Source organism: Hemiscyllium ocellatum, chromosome 39 (assembly GCF_020745735.1).
Source record: "Hemiscyllium ocellatum isolate sHemOce1 chromosome 39, sHemOce1.pat.X.cur, whole genome shotgun sequence".
In the NCBI taxonomy this organism is placed as follows: Eukaryota; Metazoa; Chordata; class Chondrichthyes; order Orectolobiformes; family Hemiscylliidae; genus Hemiscyllium; species Hemiscyllium ocellatum.
Genome location: NC_083439.1, coordinates 22,132,903 through 22,150,717, shown reverse-complemented (window position 1 = coordinate 22,150,717; position 17,815 = coordinate 22,132,903). Strand labels below are relative to the sequence as shown.

The window sequence follows — 17,815 nt, the reverse complement described above, 5'->3', positions numbered from 1 at the left end:
CACTTTGTCTTACCTCTGCTTTAATAGCTGGAGGTGATGTAATGCCCTAGAATTCCACATACACTCTGTCTGTACTATCTTAACACATGAAGCTGCTCTGCATTAACCACTGACATAGGTGTGACTTGCAGCAGTAAGCAGATATAATGACTACACGGGCAGGTAATATGGGCCACTATAGAAACACCTTTGTGTTTGAGCTCATTAATTATGGATGCCCGACAGCAATTAGCTGGCGGGCTTCATTTATGCCACTGATTCCATTCACACTGGAAACATAATTGGGTGCAGTATTATTGCTGGGATAAAGTAACTGGATTCACCATTATATGAACACAGGAATCCAGCTCATAGATGTTCATCTTAAATTAAGGGAGCAGTGTTAGAAAGGGGCTTTAGGGTCACACTGAGTGCTGGAGAGGTAAGACATGACAGAACTTAAGTGGAGAAGAGATGGCTTTTCAATGACAATAGTTGCCAAGCTAAGCCTGCTATTTGTTGTCTGAAGAAACAATGGGTGCAAGTGGTTTTCTCACAAAGGTCAATGTTTATACAGTTGAATTCTTATACCAACAGGTATTAATAGTTGGGAATGGAGAACAGATCCAGCTTTGAATTTGCTGTCCCTAATTGGCATTGAATATGCAGTATACTGTTTTAAAAACCCCGAACAGTGCAAATATCTGTGTCCTGCTGATGTCTTTGATGACTTTTGAGTGCCTTTGATTGTTTCACAATTTTCATTGTTTTCTTATGATCCCTTGTGCATGAGAACCAGCAGCTTTCAAGTTGGTTACACCCATGTATTTGTGCACATTTTACTGAATGCATAAAGCCAGGATGGATACCAGTGATCCCTGTGGAATTTCTAAACTGCAGAAGGGGAAAGAACCTGCAAAACAAGCTGTTCAAACAAAGATTGCTTTTGTTAATGATTTACTCTGTGGCTGTTGATGATAAATAGAAGTAATGACCTTGACTGGACAGAAGAACATGTTTTTACAATTAAGCATTCTAAACCTGAATTTCTAATTAACGTGACGATCTAGGAACATTGCACATTCAGTGTCTAATACGTTGAAATTCTCAAGTTTGTGTTTAATTCATTACTTGCCTTTATGTAGCTACCGTGGGCCACTCAAGATATATTTGTTTATAAATTTGTTTGCTGTATCAATGGCAAATTGCTAAAATTACATTTGCTGTTAACTTGGGGGGCGCCTACACTGAGAATGGTAGAGATTTTCCTTGTACTGTATTTGATTTGAAGGTTGAAATAATTTATGTATATTTGTCTCCTCATTATTCAATTACATTTTCAGCAAAAGTACATGCAGTACACATTTCTAGTTTTGAAGCCGTTGTATATTTGGTTGTATGTCTGACATGGGTTTCTCAGTCTGAAAGGATTGAACCCATTTGTTTAGTCCTGGTCTCATGGTAGCTTCACTTTCACCCTTGTTGTGAAAAGGAAAGAAATTTGAGAAATCTCTGCTAACGTTACATCTCAAACTAAATTTCTCAGCCTCCCATTAAATTTAAAATAAATTACATTTCTCCCATGAGATACTTAGATACTTTGAAATTCAAAGTGTACAAATGCATCCTTTTGTACTTCAAATTACTGATGTTACTTTGCTGCTATCTACCACCAGTCTCAGAAACCTCTGAGAGTTAAAAACTGGGCATGCTGCGGATTATTTCATAAAATATTCAATCAGCACCTTTCAAATGGAAATAGTTTTGACCTGAATGGAAAAATGACTCAATAATCCTGCCAAAACTTCAAAATAGAAAACAAAATTTTTTTTTCCATGACCTATGGCCAGTGTTTGATTTGTTTGGAAACCAAACTGCCAATGGTCATATCTGTCTCCCTGTAGGCTGCCACAGAACAATAGATCGAGAATGGGAATTTGCCAGTGAAGCGTTTGAACCTGTGTCCCATTACTCCTGTGTTGCAAGTATTCCATTTTGTACACAATATGGAATTTCAGACATAAACATTTAATTGTCTTAAAGACATGGCACTGTACAGAATTTCACAAAATGCTTTCTGTGTGCCTTCATTATTTTGTCAAGGTTTTGGTTGGTATGTTTGAGAAGCAGTTTTTTTTGCCAACATTAGTCGGCCTATTTCAGTTTAAATGTACAGCTGACTCTGATTAGTTCAAATTGCCCACTCCCCATCTCTACTTTCTGTTAAACAATAACAGCCAATACAATCCCAGTGCAATGGTCGTGTTCCTACACCTGGGTTGGAAGGTCAAACCACATCTCAGGATGTTAAGGCCTCAGAGGTGTGTTATTAAACTTTTATATAAATCTTCCAGTTTTTTTTTAGAATCTCGCATTACTTTAAAAAAAAACTGTTAAGTTGATATACTTTTTATGGCTGTTCAGTTATTAGCATCATTGAATGGGTCTTGCACAGCCGACAGCAGCTTATAAGTAGGGCTGCTGGATAGCTCGAGTGCAGAAATGTCTAGGTCGCACTAAGTAGAGCCATAAAGACATAGAGATGTACAGCACGAAACAGACCCTTCGGTCCAACTCGTCCATGCTTACCAGATATCCTAACCTAATCTTGTCCCATTTGCCAGCACTTGGCCCACATCCCTCTAAACCCTTCCCATTCACATACCTATCCAGATGCCTTTTAAATGCTGTAATTGTACCCGCCTCCATCACTTCCTCTGGCAGCCCATTCCATACACACACTATCCTCTGCATCAAAACGTTGCCCCTTAGGTCCCTTTTATATTTTTCCCCTCTCACCCTAAACCTATGGCCTCTAGTTCTAGACTCTTCCACCCCAGGGAAAAGGCCTTCTCTACTTATCATCTCCATCCCCCTCTTGAATTTATAAACCTCTATAAGGTCACCCCTCAGCCTCCGATGCTCCAGGGAAAACAGCCCCAGAGCCTATTCAGCATGTTGTAGTGGTAATATCACAGATTAATAATCCAGATGCCCAGACTGATTCTTGGGGTAATACTTGAGGGACTCTGGTTCAAATCTTAACATACAATTAATTAATAAAATTCATTAATCTGGAATTAAAAGTCAGTCTCAGCAATCATCATGAAACTATCATGGTTTGTTGTAATAGTCAGTAAGTTTGGTAATGTCCATAGGGAAATAAATCTGCTACCCTTACCCAGCCTGGCTAATGAGTGACTCCAAACCCACAGCAACGTGGTTGTAAACTGGCCTCTTAAATGCCCTTGCAGGGCAATTAGGGATGGGAAACAAATGCTGGCCTTGCCCACGACACCCTCATCCCATGAAGGGGTGAATGAAAATTGTTCAGTTTTTCGATGGAACCTCTAGTGATAGCATCACGCTGCATCAGCATGTTGTTGATGTGACCCAATATAAAGCTATGTGTATCCTGCCTAAATAATGTAGGGCTGAAATATCATCGTAGTGCCATAACAGTGCACCCAGTTTGCAGGCACATCAACTGCACACAAAATACTCAGTGGTTAGTACTGCTGCCTCACAGCGCCAGGGACCTGGGTTCCATTCCAGCCTCAGGCAACTGTCTGTGTGGAGTTTGTATGTTCTCCCTGTGTCTGCCTTGGGTTTCTCCGGGTGCTCGGGTTTCCTCCCACAGTCCAAAGCTGTGCAGGTCAGGTGAATTGGCCATGCTAAATTGCCTGTAGTGTTAAGTGCATTAGTCAGGAGTGAGTGGAGGGGAATGGGTCTGGATGGGTTCCTTTACGGAAGGTTGGTGTGGACTTGTTGGGCTGAAGGGCCTGTTTCCACACTGTAGGGAATCTAATCTAATCTAAAATAATAAAGATAAAAGCTGGAGAGCAATACCATTACCCAATGCTACCAAGACACAGTTTGTGAAATAAAACAGATCTGAGTTTGATATGAGTGATTCTGTAGACTTAACGTACCAGTTTATCCATTGCTTTTTTTTCCATGAAATATTTCAAACGTGGCTGCAGTTTGAATGGTTGGTTTGTTCCTTACATCAACAAAACACTGATGTCTTCCAAGTTAGCCTTCCGTGGGCCCTGGCCATTCAGTGATACTTTGCCAAATAACCATTTGCCTATGTAAGTTTTTGTTTCCAGCTATTTTTGGTAATCAGCTAAACCAGCAGTAGTAACCTCAGACAATGGTTTTCTCACTAATTTAGAGGTAATGAAGTCAGTTGCAGATATCCTCTTGTCAGCCTGTTCAGAGATGTTATGACACACCTCTGAAGTAGGTGGGACTGGAACATGGGCCTCAGAGGTAGAAACACCACCACTTGATAAGACCGCTCAGTGCAAATTGGCTATAAGTAATTCAGGTAACATGTATCTTACATATATGCACACAGGAATCCAACTCTCAGAAACCCCATAAGGCAACACAAAATATCTTTGTTCAATTCACGTAATTGTACTTTAACTTCATGTGACTTTTTCCTAGTCAGCTATTTTTATATACAAGTTTGACCAGCTGCTTATCTTAACATGTATCAGCCTTTTTTATTGGTACTTATCAGTTCCCCTTAATTATCCAACTGTTCCAGGACCACCATCTTGTGATTGATTGTCCGGTTTCCTCCTGTGTCTCTGTCCCTCTCCCTAATCATGCCTTCTCTTAATTATACCTTTTTGCATGACTTGCAGCCTCACGGGTAGTTTGCAAATCCCAAGATTTAGCAACTTTGCGTTTTAAGCCAAAGTTTCCTACATAAGTCTCCTTAAATGCCAACTCTTGCTGTGATGTTGTTCACTGAATGATTTCCATGTTGCACATTTCAGAATTTCTTCAAGTTAAAATAGAACCTTATTAGTATTAGCCCAAAACCACCTCCATTCCTAATGTGGGGTGGATGCTTAAACAGAAAAGAAACAAGCTGACAATGGTTTGCCTTTGTGGAGTTGTTTATAAACTGTAGTGTGATTCCTGTTCCAGACCTATCATGCAATTTTGCACAGCAGGTAATAGGGAAACTGATTGAACTGAGCTTCCTCCTCAACTATGACCGATGGGGGGAAAAAAATGGGTGGTGCTTCTGAGGGCACTGCTTCAACTTGTAATGGAATGCATTTTATCAGATATCGGCTAGGTCTTATTTCAGTGAGGTTCATGCAAAGTTTCTCTCTGCGAGTCCTAGCCAGTTTTCTCATACTGTTGTTTCAAACCCAGCTGATTATCTTGCACTGTGTCCCCGTGGCCATTTTCTCCCTGTCATCACAGGCAGAGGTCCTGACTCCTGGTGGATTCCTGGCATCAGCACCATCTTTAAAGTCCAACGATGTACTCAGAATCCATGCCAGGCAGCTGGGATTTGGCTATCAGTTGTCATAAAAACACCAGGCAGATGGAAGTTGGCAGCCTGCTTTGCCAACAGGAACGCAGCTGTCCATGTGAAGGGCAGTGGGAAGGGGGAAAGGGAGTGCACGGTTTGCCTTCTCAACTGAAGAGCCAGCAGGAGCAGACCATTTGGTTCCTTGAGCCTGCTCCACAATTCAAGATGATCATGACTGAACTGATTGATTATGGCATGAACTCTGCAATGTTTCCTGCCTGCCTCCATCACCCCCAGTTCTCTTGCAGGTCAGCAATTGGTCTAAATCAGCATTGAATATATTCAATTAACGTGCCAGGGTAAGGAATTCCAAAAATTGAGCCACCCTGTGGAAATAGATTCCTCGTTTCCATCTTTAATGGGGAACCCCTCCCCACACCCCCACCCCCCACACCCATTGTGAAACTGTGCCTCCCCCACCTCAGCACTCCTCAGGTTTAGATTATCCTTCATGGGGAGTATTCTCTCCTTATCTACTCTGTGAAGAACCTCACCCCCCCCCCCCCCCCAAAAGAATCTTACGTTTTTTTGGAATCCTAGAACCCTACAGTGCGGAAGCAGGCACTTTAGCCAATTGAGTCTCAGTCTGCACTGACCGTCCGAAGAGCACCCAACCCAGAACAACCCCTTCCCTTTCCCCATATCCTTGCATTTTGCATGGCTAATCAAACTTAACCTAACATCCCTGGATTATGGGAAGAAACTTGAGCACTGGGAGGAAACACACACGGACATGAGGGGATATGCAAGCTCCAAACAGACAATCACCCAAGGCTGGAATCAAATGGGCGGCACGGTAGCACAGTGGTTAGCACTGCTGCCCACAGCGCCAGAGACCCGGGTTCAATTCCCGCCTCAGGTGACTGACTGTGTGGAGTTTACACGGTTCTCCCCGTGTCTGCGTGGGTTTCCTCCGGGTGCTCGGTTTCCTCCCACAATCCAAAGATGTGCGGGTCAGGTGAATTGGCCATGCTAAATTGCCCGTAATGTTAGGCTAGGGGTATGGGTGGGTGGCGGGTCGGTGTGGACTTGTTGAGCTGAAGGGCCTGTTTCCACACTGTAAGTAATCTAATCTAAAAAAACCTGGATCGTTGGCACTGTGTGGCAATAGTGCGAACCTCTGAGCCATCATACCACCATTTTAAGAAGATCAATCCTCACTCTTCTAAACTCCAATGAGGTTTAGGCCCAAACTGCTCAGATATTCCTTACAATCAACCCCATCATCTCAGAAATCAGCTTAGTCAACCTTCTCTGAACTGAACAGGTGAGTATAAATGATCGCATGACATTGTTTTAGTGAGAAAGGGAGTTACTTTCAGAGTCCTGGCCACAATATGTCCCATTATTAACATAATAAAAGCAGATTAACTTCTAGGAACTTGTCCTAAGAAAATTTATGTAATAGCAACATTGGTTACATTTCCAAAACACATCATTGGCTGTAAATGTTTTTTGATGCCTGTAAAAAGTGTGATAGATGTGTAAGTCTTTCTTTTCCTTTTCCAAATGGTAAAGTGACTGCATTATATCCTTAAATTACAAATTTCACTGGAGAAGGAGCTCATTTGTAGGGCACAGCATTTTCCTAAGAGGAGCTGCACTTTCTGTAAAGCTTGCTAAACCAGTCTCTCATGCATTCCTCGAGTGCCAGTTTGATTTCATTGTAGTAAAGTCATCTTTGTTTTTCAGAACTGGTATTACTACATTGAGACACAGGAATATGAAAATATGTAGGAGATTTGTAAACAGAGGCATTGGGTCGAGTCTCATCCCTCGTGAAACAGATAGCCTTTCTGGCAGAAAATAAAGACAAAGCTTGCATTTATACAGAATCTTTCACATTCTCCAGCTATGCCAAAGCACTTTCTGGCCAAATACCTCCTTTTGCAGTGAGGAAGACGTTATTGCAGAATATTATCTACAAGAAAGGATTAATTAAATGAAAGCTGATTTCCTGTTTCAATGGTACTTGAGGGTTAAGTGTTGGCCAGGTCACCAACTGAACTCCCCATTCTTCTTTAAAAGTGGCAGGGGATCTTTTATCCTCATGTAGAAAAGCAGATGGGACCTCAGGTTTAACACTTCAAATGAGAAGCCAAAGACAGCGATGATGATCATGCCATACTATACATTATTACTAGTTATTAATTGACAGCTTGGGTTAGCAGCATTGCTAAGTATATAAAACATAATCAAGGCCTTTTACAACTTTTTAAGAATATAGCACCGAATGTATTAACACTGGGGAACTGTATGAGAGAGATTTGGTAAATTGCCCAGAGTCTGAAGGGAAGTTGAAGGAACAAAACTTTACTTTCTTCTCTTTTCTAAAGCTGCTTGAACTTATCAAACAGTTGTGACAGCAATTTAGTTTAGACTCTCAATTCAGTTCTCTAGTGAACTTAGTAAAGTGGTTCCATTTCAATCCTGTTGGGTTTTGAAAACATTTAATTACAGGATAAGAGCATTATTGGCTAGGTTAGCATTTATTGCCTGTCCCAGAGGGCAGTTAAGAATCAACCACTTTGCTATGCGTTTGAAGTCGCATGTAGTCCAGGCCAGGTAAGGCTGGCAATTTCCTTTCCAAAAGGACATGAGTGAACCAGATGGGTTTTGCAATCGCTTCTTGGTCACCATTAGACTCTTAATTCCAGATTTTTGTTGAATTCAAATTCCACCATCTGTTGGGGCAGGATTCGATCCCTGGTCCCCAGAATGTTACCTGTGTCTCTAGATTAACAGTCCAGCAATAATACCACTCGGCCATTGCCTCCCCTGGCAATATGTGTTTAAATGATTTATGCATGTGCTTTCTAAGACTTGTTTTCTTGTTTATTTAACATTGTGATCAATATTCCAAATTGACCTGCTGGCAATTGTCGGAGTACCTCGCAAAGTATTTTAGATTAGATTACTTAGTGTGGAAACAGGCCCTTTGGCCCAATAAGTCCACACTGACCCTCCAAAGAGCAACCCTACATTTACCCCTTCACCTAACACTACCATTCACCCAACCTGCACATCTTTGGACTGTGGGAGGAAACCTGAGCAAACCTACGCAGACACTGGGAGAATGTGCAAACTCCCCACAGACAGTTGCCTGAGATGGGAATTGAACCCAGGTCCCTGGCGCTGTGAGGCAGCAGTGCTAACCACTGTGCCAACGTGCTGCCCCATTTCTGACATTCGTGGATTGGATCCCAGCTGTGATTTGTGTTAAAATGATAGTTGTTTTCCGTGAGCAGAAAATCAAGCCAAAACAAAATGATCTGGATATTCCTCAACGTATTGGATATGAATCGACTGTTATATTGGTTGTGTCCAGGCTCCACATCTGAAACAGGCTGGCAGGAGCAGGCATAGGCCATTCAGCCCATTGAATTTGCTCTTGCCATTTGAGAAGATCATGGCTGATCTGATCTGGTCTCACTTTCCTTTCTTTTCCCCATGATCATTAAATCCTTTACTGGTATGACAAGGAGACAGACAGTCTTTCTACCTCTGTATTTGCAACATAGTAGAACCATCAAAGGCTCCCAAAACATAGCTTTCCTGTCTTGCCTTTCCAGAAGCTGGTGTATCAGATTAGGCAGGAGGGTTCAAATTTTCATGCTGCTTCGGCAGTAACCCAGAACAATCTCTCATAAATTTAAAAAAGCACTTGAATTCTGCTTCCACCCTGATCGACTCACCCTGAGGCCTCATTCCCCATTCAGAATCTGCCAGCTGCTGGAACACAGGGTCTCCTACAGACTTACTGGAACCAACTCCCAGATTCTGACCTTGTTAATAGTCACATTCTGCTCTCTCTGCAAACATAATGCTGTTCAAGGGGGTGGTGGGGACGGGGACACTGTGTCTGTTAAAACCTTTTGACCCAGGCTCCGACTGTAAATAGCCTCCAGGCCTGGTCTCACAACAAACAAAACTTGCATGGATCTGTTATTCTTGTTTTAACCCAAAACTTTGTCCCAAAGTCCACCAAGTCATTTTTGGCCCACAATTCTAAATTGTGCATTTTTTTTGTATTATTCTTTTATCAGTCAGTGAGCGTTCCAGCACTTGGTGATGAAAAAAATCTGTCTTTCCCAACCTTGAAGATGGTTAACACAGCCTCTGCAGCCCTGTGTCTTCATATCAAACTTTAAATAGTCAGTTTTTAAAAATTGTACAGAATGTAATTCAAGTCTAATAATGTTCATTTCTTAACCATGATGGGTACTGTTTGATATCTATTCAATAAGTTAATCACAAAAAAAAGGACAAAAGTTCACTTGTCAAAAATATTTCAGCCATTTTCATTTGAATATTCATCACAAATGTTCCCTAGTTTTCTTCGGATCTTTTAGAAGAGTATTGTGCTGAAATGATTGGAAATTTAAAAAGGGAAACAATAGGCTTACAAGGCAGGTCATCCAGCATCTGATGGAGCAACTAGTCAGTATTTTGGATTTGTTCCTTTCTTTAGAGCTGAAAATTGTCAGCTGAAGATCTTCGTGATATTGCCAATTTACATGATGTCTTCGGCATCCCTGCAGATGGAGCATAGTCTAGATACACCTGGTGGGGGCCACTCAAAGATCGGATTTCCTGTCTGTGTCCCACACATTCTCAGTCAGACCTACTGATGTCAAGCCAGTGTTATTCTCTGACCACTGCCTCCTGCTGACTAACTGTCACCTAGAGTGTGATCAGTGGGTCAGCAAGGAAACTTGGAAGCCTAATGTGAAACTGTTGACCCCAGAAAACATTGAGAAGCTCAAAAGTGGTTACGCAGATTGGAGAACTCTGCAGCCCCTCTTTGGGTCTCCACCAGACTGGTGGGAAACGCTCAAGGGGAACATCAAGAGATTTTTGTCCTCCAAGGTTTCCAGAAGGCAAGAGAGAGATGGGGAAAACTGTCGAAACTCCAGAACAGCGTGCAGCATCTACTCCTGCTGCAGACAATGGCAGTCGATGTCACGGAGCCTCTCCAAGAGGTAAGCCTCGCTCTTTGCCTCAGAAGTCTCCAAAGATAGTCTTCCGGCCCAGGGTCTGCATTGTGGAGCAAGATAAGACATTCTTGCATTCTTTCTTCCAGAAGGTGCGCAAGGAGAGCTCCGTGCTCAGCAGCCTGGAAGGAAGAAGATGGCTTGGTAACACCATCTCAGTCTGACGTCCTGAGAATCAGCAATTCTTTTTATGCCGGTCTGTATGACGCAAAGCCCACAGACAGCATGGCCTCTCCATCGTTCCTCTCTTCTATCACTGAGATCCGAGACAACAGTGTGCAGGAGAGGCTGGGCCAGCCGCTATCTCTGGGTGATCTGACCAAGGCCCTTGAGTCCTCAGAAAAGAATAACATTCCCGGAAGGGACAGTTTACCGGCCGAGTTGCATTCAGCTCAGTGAGACTTGGTTAGCCAGAATCTGCTGGAGGTCTCCAACATTATGCTTCTGATTAATATGCGAATCCGTGAGGAAAGGTATCATTACCTTTATCTGCAAGCAGGAGGGGAGAAGGATGAAATTAGAAATTGACCAATTTCACTGCTGAATGCAGACTACAAAATCCTACAGTTATCGTCAACCAGGTCGGGTCTGCTCTGGGAACAGTGACTTACCCCAACAAAATCTGTGTTGTACCCGTCTGGACCATATCTAAGAGTCTCGTGCTCCTCGTGTACCAGGAGAAGGCCTTTGACAGGGCATCGCACACCTGCATGTGGGACACTCTCCAAAATGGGTTTTGACAATAGACAATCGGTGCAGGAGTAGGCCATTCTGCCCTTCGAGCCTGCACCACTATTCAATATGATCGTGGCTGATCATCCTTAATCAGTATCCTGTTCCTACCTTATCTCCATAACCCTTGATTCCACTATCCTTGAGAGCTCTATCCAACTCTTTCTTAAATGAATCCAGAGACTGGGCTTCCACTGCCCTCTGGGGCAGAGCATTCCACACAGCCACCACTCTCTGGGTGAAGAAGTTTCTCCTCATCTCTGTCCTAAATGGTCTACCCTGTATTTTTAAACTGTGTCCTCTGGTTTGGTACTCACTCATCAGCAGAAACATGTTTCCTGCCTCCAGAGTGTCCAATCCTTTAATAATCTTATGTCTCAATCAGATCCCCTCTGTCTTCTAAACTCAAGGGTATACAAGCCCAGTCGCTCCAGTCTTTCAGTGTGAGGTAATCCCGCCATTCCAGGAATTGACCTCGTGAACCTACGCTGCACTCCCTCAATAGCCAGAATGTCTTTCCTCAAATTTGGAGACCAGAACTGCACACAATATTCCAGGTGCGGTCTCACCATGGCCCTGTGCAGCTGCAGAAGAACCTCTTTGCTTCTATACTCAATCCCTCTTGTTATGAAGGCCAGCATGCTATTAGCCTTCTTCACTACCTGCTGCACCTGCATGCTTGCCTTCATTGACTGGTGTACAAGAACACCCAGATCTCTGTACTGTCCCTTTAGCTAAATTGATTCCATTTAGGTAGTAATCTGTTTTGGGGAGGGGAATTGTAATTGGATCTGACTGCTCTACACCAACATCGTTATTGCAGTCTCAGTCAATGGATGGGAATCCTAAAGCTTCCCGATCAGATTTCGCTCCTGCCTCCTCTGTGTGTTGTATTGAGCCTTTTGCCGACTTCATTAGGGAAGGATGTGAGCCTGCAAGGAGTGACTATTCCAGGCAGCGGAGACCTGCAGCTCAAAGCCTCTCTGTACACGGATGATGTTGCTGTCTGCTGTCAGTGTGCAGACTTGTGACCATCTGAGACCAGTTCAAACTGGTATCAAGGTAAATCGATGCAAGAATGAGGCTGTGTTCTTTGGGAACTGGGTCGACCAATCTTTTAATCCCCTTCATCGGGACAGATTACCTGAAAGTGCTGGGAATGTGGAGGGGCCCAGGTGTGTGCCAAAACCTGGGAGGAGAGTATCACTAGGGTGAGGCAGAACCTGAGCTTTTGGGTGCACCGGTCCCCCTCCATTGCAGGTTAAAACCTGGTCATCAAGTGTGAGGTACTCTCTGTTGCTGTACGTGGCGCAGGTCTGGTCCATTCCCCAAACCTGTGCTGCTGCAATCATCTTGGACCAAAGTCCATCAGGAAGTGGTCAGCACATAGCATCCTTGAGACTTTGCAGGAGAAAAAGAGAGTGGATCCTGTCGCGTTGTTTCCTGAGCAGACCGTCAAAGTCATTTGGCAGAATGTCTCATCACTGGAACTTTCCAACAAGCATCAGGAGAGAAGAGCACCACCTGTGAGATCCTTCACGTAGGCCCGGACTCTCTGTGCCATCGCCACTGTCCTCGAAGTGACTGTAGTGGGATAGAGACTGTCACACATCTTCTGGAGAGATTCAGTGGTTTTTGTCTAGGTTCATCCCAGTAACTCTGTGACGCAGGACTCTGTGCTCTATGGTCTGTTCCCCAGGATGCGTACACAGACAAACTTCAACTGTGCCTAGAGGACCATCACCTTAGTCAAAGATGCTGTTCAATCTGCCCAAAACGTGTTGGCCTTTCAGAGCCAAATGTTGACCTCAACCGAGAGTTGCAGACATTCCAAGATCCAGGACAATGCCGTGGCAACTTCTACCCTAAACTTTAATGCATCCCACAGCACACAGTGAGGAAAGATCACTGTCAGAGGCCTTTCTCCTGAAATTAAATGGGACTCCATTGTTATCAGACGCTGCTGGTGCCTCAAATACATGTAAATATAGTCTTGTATAATCTTGTTGGATTGAGTCAAACTCTGGTGTGTGTTTGTTTCTTCATATGCTACTGTACAGAACTGATCTGCTTCAATGACTGTGCATGTGTTTAAAGATATTTTATGAATAAAATATATTGTTGAAATAATTTTTTAAAAAATTAATGTGAAAAAGCCGTTGATTCTGAACCTCAGAATCCATTTTAGGGGCATGCCTGAGGCTGGGACCATCTCTTTTGTTTAATAAACAGAATATTTTACTGGTGAATAGGTGTTCTAGACATTCTTTTCATCACAGAAGGCTTTTATAATTTGGATGGATCCTGCATTCTCTTCGGGAACCTGACATAATTCGATGTCACTGGCAAAATATTCTCTTGAGGATTTTGCTGAAATATCAAAACATTACTTTTGGTAACAGCTTTGGGTGGAGAATGGACATAATGTTACCGAGATAGAGAACTGTGGGTGTGGAAGTGATAAAATGTGGAATCTTGGCAAGGAATATTCACTGAAGAGATAATCCCTGTGAAAGCCTGATTATACAGATTTCTAACGCTGTCTAAACATAAAAAGCAAGAATAAATAGCAACTGATACATTAAATTTAAAATGGATTAGAAATCTTCAATCCTCCAGATGCTGATTTTAAACATACCCTCCACCCTTTTAAAGAACCTATTGTCAGTTGCCTATAGCTACTTTTTAACTGCTTGGTTTACAAATCATTCATTTTGAAGGCATTTCTCTTAGTCATTTTTTCTACAAGTACGATGTTTTCTGCGTTCTCCACTGCGTATTAATACTGCAAGATCTGATCGTTTTGTTGCAGTGTCCTTTTGGGGAGTGTAAATAAAGTTGGTTCAATAAAAGGCACTTGCTGTGAATCCACACGGTGAGTTTTTTTCCAATGGCACTACACAACATCCACTTCTTCGCAAAACTTGAATGGAATGGAAGTAAAACTTCTAAAATGGGGTCAAGTGAAAGATTATTTGTTTTAAGTTTTGTTTTGAAGAGGTGTTGGAATTTTGTTCAGGAATGTTGGTGAGGAACTTGGCGCGTTTTTCAGGATCAGTGTGACGCTGGAAAAGCACAGCAGGTCAGGCAGCGTCGGAGGAGCAGGAAAATCGGCGTTTTGGGCAAAAGCCCTTCATCAGGAATGAGACTGGGAGCTTCGGGGGTGGAGAGATAAATGGGATGGGGCTAGGGGGAAGGTAGCTGGGAGTCAATAGGTGGATGGAGTTGGAGGTGAAGGTGGTAGGTCAGAGAGGAGGGTGGAGCAGTTGGTGGGAAGGAGGATTGACAGATGGGACAGATCATGAGGGTGGTGCTGAGCTGGAAGTTTGAAACTGGGTAAGGCGGGTGGAGGGGAAATGAGGAAGTTGGTTAAGTCCTCATTTACGTCATGGTGTTGAATGGTTCCAAGGCGGAACATGAGGCGTTCTTCCTCCAGGCATTGGTTGGTGAGGGAGTAGCGATGGAGGAGGCCCAGGCTCTGCATGTCCTCGGTAGAGTGGGAGGGGGAGTTGAAATATTTGGCTACGGGGTGGTGGGGTTGGTTGGTGCAGTTGTCCCAGAGATGTTCTCTGAAGCACTCTGCGAGTAGGCGGCTGATCTCCCCAATGTAGAGGAGACCGCATTGGGAGCAACGGATATAGTAAATGATGTGTGGAAGTGAGAAGAAGCTTTGACGGATGTGGAAGGCTCCTTTGGGGCCTTGGATGGAGGTGATGGGGGAGGTGTGGGTGCAGGTTTTGCAATTCCTGCAATGGCAGTGGAAGGTACCAAGAGGGGAGGGACTGTTAGGTGGCGTGGACCTGACCAGGTAGTCACGGAGGGAATGGTCTTTGCGGAAAGCAGATAGGAGTGGGGAGGGTAAGATATTTCTGGTGGCGGGGTCTGTTTGTAGGTGGTGGAAATGGCAGAGGATGATGCGATGTATACGGAGGTTGGTGGGATGGAAGGTGAGGACTGGGGGGTTCTGTCCTTGTTGCGGTTGGAGAGGTGGGGTTCGAGGGCAGGGGTGTGGGACATGGATGAGATGCATGTTCAACCACATGGAAGTAAAAATTGCAGTCTTTAAAGAAGGAGGCTATCTGGAGTGTTCTGTGGTGGAACTGGTCCTCCTGGGAGCAGATGCGGCAGAGGAATTGGGAATACAGGATAGCACTTTTGCAGGAGGCAGAGTGGGAGCGGTTGTAATCGAGGTAGCTGTTTGTGGGTTTGTAGAAAATATCAATGTTGAGTTGGTCACCGTTGATGGAGATGGATTTTTCAGATATCAGCCCTTCCAGATTAATCATTCCTGAGCTATTTTCCACCCTTTAAATCCATCTTTTAAAAAATTCTGGCAATACTGAATCATAGAGATTTTAAGTAAGTGTGTTCAGAGTTTAGAATTTGTAGCCATTTTCAGTAATTCAGACCCCTGTGATATCAGTTATGGCACGGCGTCCTTCATGTGCACATTGGGATTCCTGGAAATTATACTCATGTTTTCAACAGACGTAAGAAAACTCACTCACCAGAGCTCGTCCTCTCCCAGCCACCCCAAGTTGGGAAATAGATTCATAGAGATCTACAGCGCAGAAAAAGGCTCTTCAGTTCATCGAGGTTGTGCTGGTCAAAACAACTTCCAAACTATTCTAGTCCCATTTTCCAGCACTTGGCCCATAGCCTGGTATGCTTTGGCATTGCAAGTCAACGTGCTTCTCAAATACGATGAGAGTTTCTGCCTCACCCACCCCTACAGGCAGTGAGTTCCAGATTCCCACCACCCTCTGGGCAAATAGGTTTTTACTCGCATTCCCTCTAAATCTCCTGCTCCTTCACTCAAATAATTCCCTGGCAGCAGGAAGATTGGGCCACAGCAATTATGCAGTGGGAATCCACTTAACTGAATCTGACTCTGTCCCTAATTCCGGACTTGTGTGAGTGAGCTAAGTTTGCCCTCCTACCCCAGTTATACCTGTTGGAATTTCAGCACTCTGGTTCCCATGGTAACACTCCAAGGCTTGCCTATATTTCTGCTAATGTATTTCTTCTAAAATAACTTAGCCACCTTGTTATCTCCTCCCCCGAAACTGCCTTAATTTATGTGATTTCATGGTTCAGTTGGAGGAGGTATTTTGTGTTGATTCACTGCACTCTGTGGGATTAATTGTGTACTTTTTGTCTAAGCAAGGAGCCTCTTTAGTGTAGAAATGTTACTATAATACTAAATACTCTCAACCTGTATTGCTAACTTATTCAACAGAGCAAAAATGCATTGGAGCAAGCACAAGTTGTAGCCAAACAAGCAAAGGACACTGCAGAGGATCACGTGAAACGCCTCATGGATGAAAATGAGACCCTGAAGAAAAAAGTTGCAGAATTACAGAATGAAATTCGTGAACTCAATCACATGGTTTCTAATATGAAAATGGAAGAGAACAGGTTGAGGGATAAACTTGCACGTTTGGAGGTAATGCAACCACACAGACATTGTTTTTATCAGTAACCTCTGTTTGTTTTGCTGCTTTATCTGAAGATTGAGTGTATTAAGTTTCAGCAGTTTTGATAAGGGAGTAGTTCTTTGTCATTAAGTCTGAATCCTGCTTAAGACAGCTGAGAAGTGCCCTATGGATGAAGGTAAGTGACAGCAGTTTAAAGTTGATCACTGCTGCCCAGTAATGCAGTGAGAAAGCAAAAGAGGCACCAAGCCATACATCACTGAGTGCAGTATGGAGCTTACTCATGTCATTGCTGGTTTTCAAAATCAAAGCCAGTTACTGCTGGATAATTTAAAGTTTCAGATCTGACCAATTCCACAAACTGCAAGGATAGTGAGCAATCAGCAAAACCCAGACTCAGACCGTTCAGAAACATGCCAAAATGAAAACCTTGCCACATTTAGCACTGCTTAGCTTCAGAAGAGCTGACCCTGATCACACCAACAATGGGCTGAGATACCTGAAAGAGTATTTTTAACCAATCATGGATGATTGAATCACTGGAAGTAGTTTGGTCAGGATTACTCCCTGGACTTTTTTTTAGATCCATAAACCTTGTTGACTATTTAAAAAACTTTACTGCAGGCCATTCCATTTGCTTCCAAATAAGACCAGGACAAACGGTACCACAAGGGGGTATAAAGCTCTTTTCATTTTCTGAAAGATCCTTAAATAGGTGACATCTCTGCTAGGCAGCTCCAGTATTTTCATGAAATCACTTTAAACTTTAAAATCTTGATTAGAATACAAATTAAAGTGTTTCGTGTAAATGCTTTGCACTAATCATGTTTACCTCATTTCAATTTCTTGCTGTTATAAAAATGTGGCGAATAGACATAAATATTTGCTGTTTGCAAGAAATTGGTTTAATAAAATGCCTGCTAAGACCTATTGGATTAATGCATATACCTGGAGTGATTAATTGTACACTGTGCACTATTTCTACCCACTATATGTTACTTGGACAGATACTCTGAGGTCGACACAAAGTCTGGCTCCTTTATCTTTGGCAGAATTCTAAACCTACAGGAAGCCAGGTCCGAAATTCTCTAACTAGATCGAGGAAGCTGTATTGGGCATTGTAAATGTGGGGAGTCACCTCCTGAAAATTGTAACTAAATATATTGCAATATAACTGATTTACCATGTGGAAAAATTGTATGGAGCTGTTTTGTGAAGAATATTTTTTGGGGAAGGAGAAGCATTTTGGGATGGGCTGAACTATTAGATCCTGGGAATAGAGAAGATATTGCTGATGCACGAGCTTTGTATCAGTTTTTTCCTTATTTCCA

General features: G+C 43.1%; 1 protein-coding gene across 3 annotated transcripts in view; it reads left to right on the top strand.

Moving 5' to 3' along the window:
* cgnl1 (cingulin-like 1) overlaps positions 1–17,815 on the top strand; it is a 148,918-nt gene that overhangs the window by 84,800 nt on the left and 46,303 nt on the right. For all 3 annotated transcript variants that reach the window (XM_060853030.1, XM_060853029.1, XM_060853031.1), the window contains one exon: positions 16,289–16,495. In XM_060853030.1, coding sequence (XP_060709013.1) covers positions 16,289–16,495 — 207 coding nt within the window. The remainder of the gene's footprint in view (positions 1–16,288; positions 16,496–17,815) is intronic.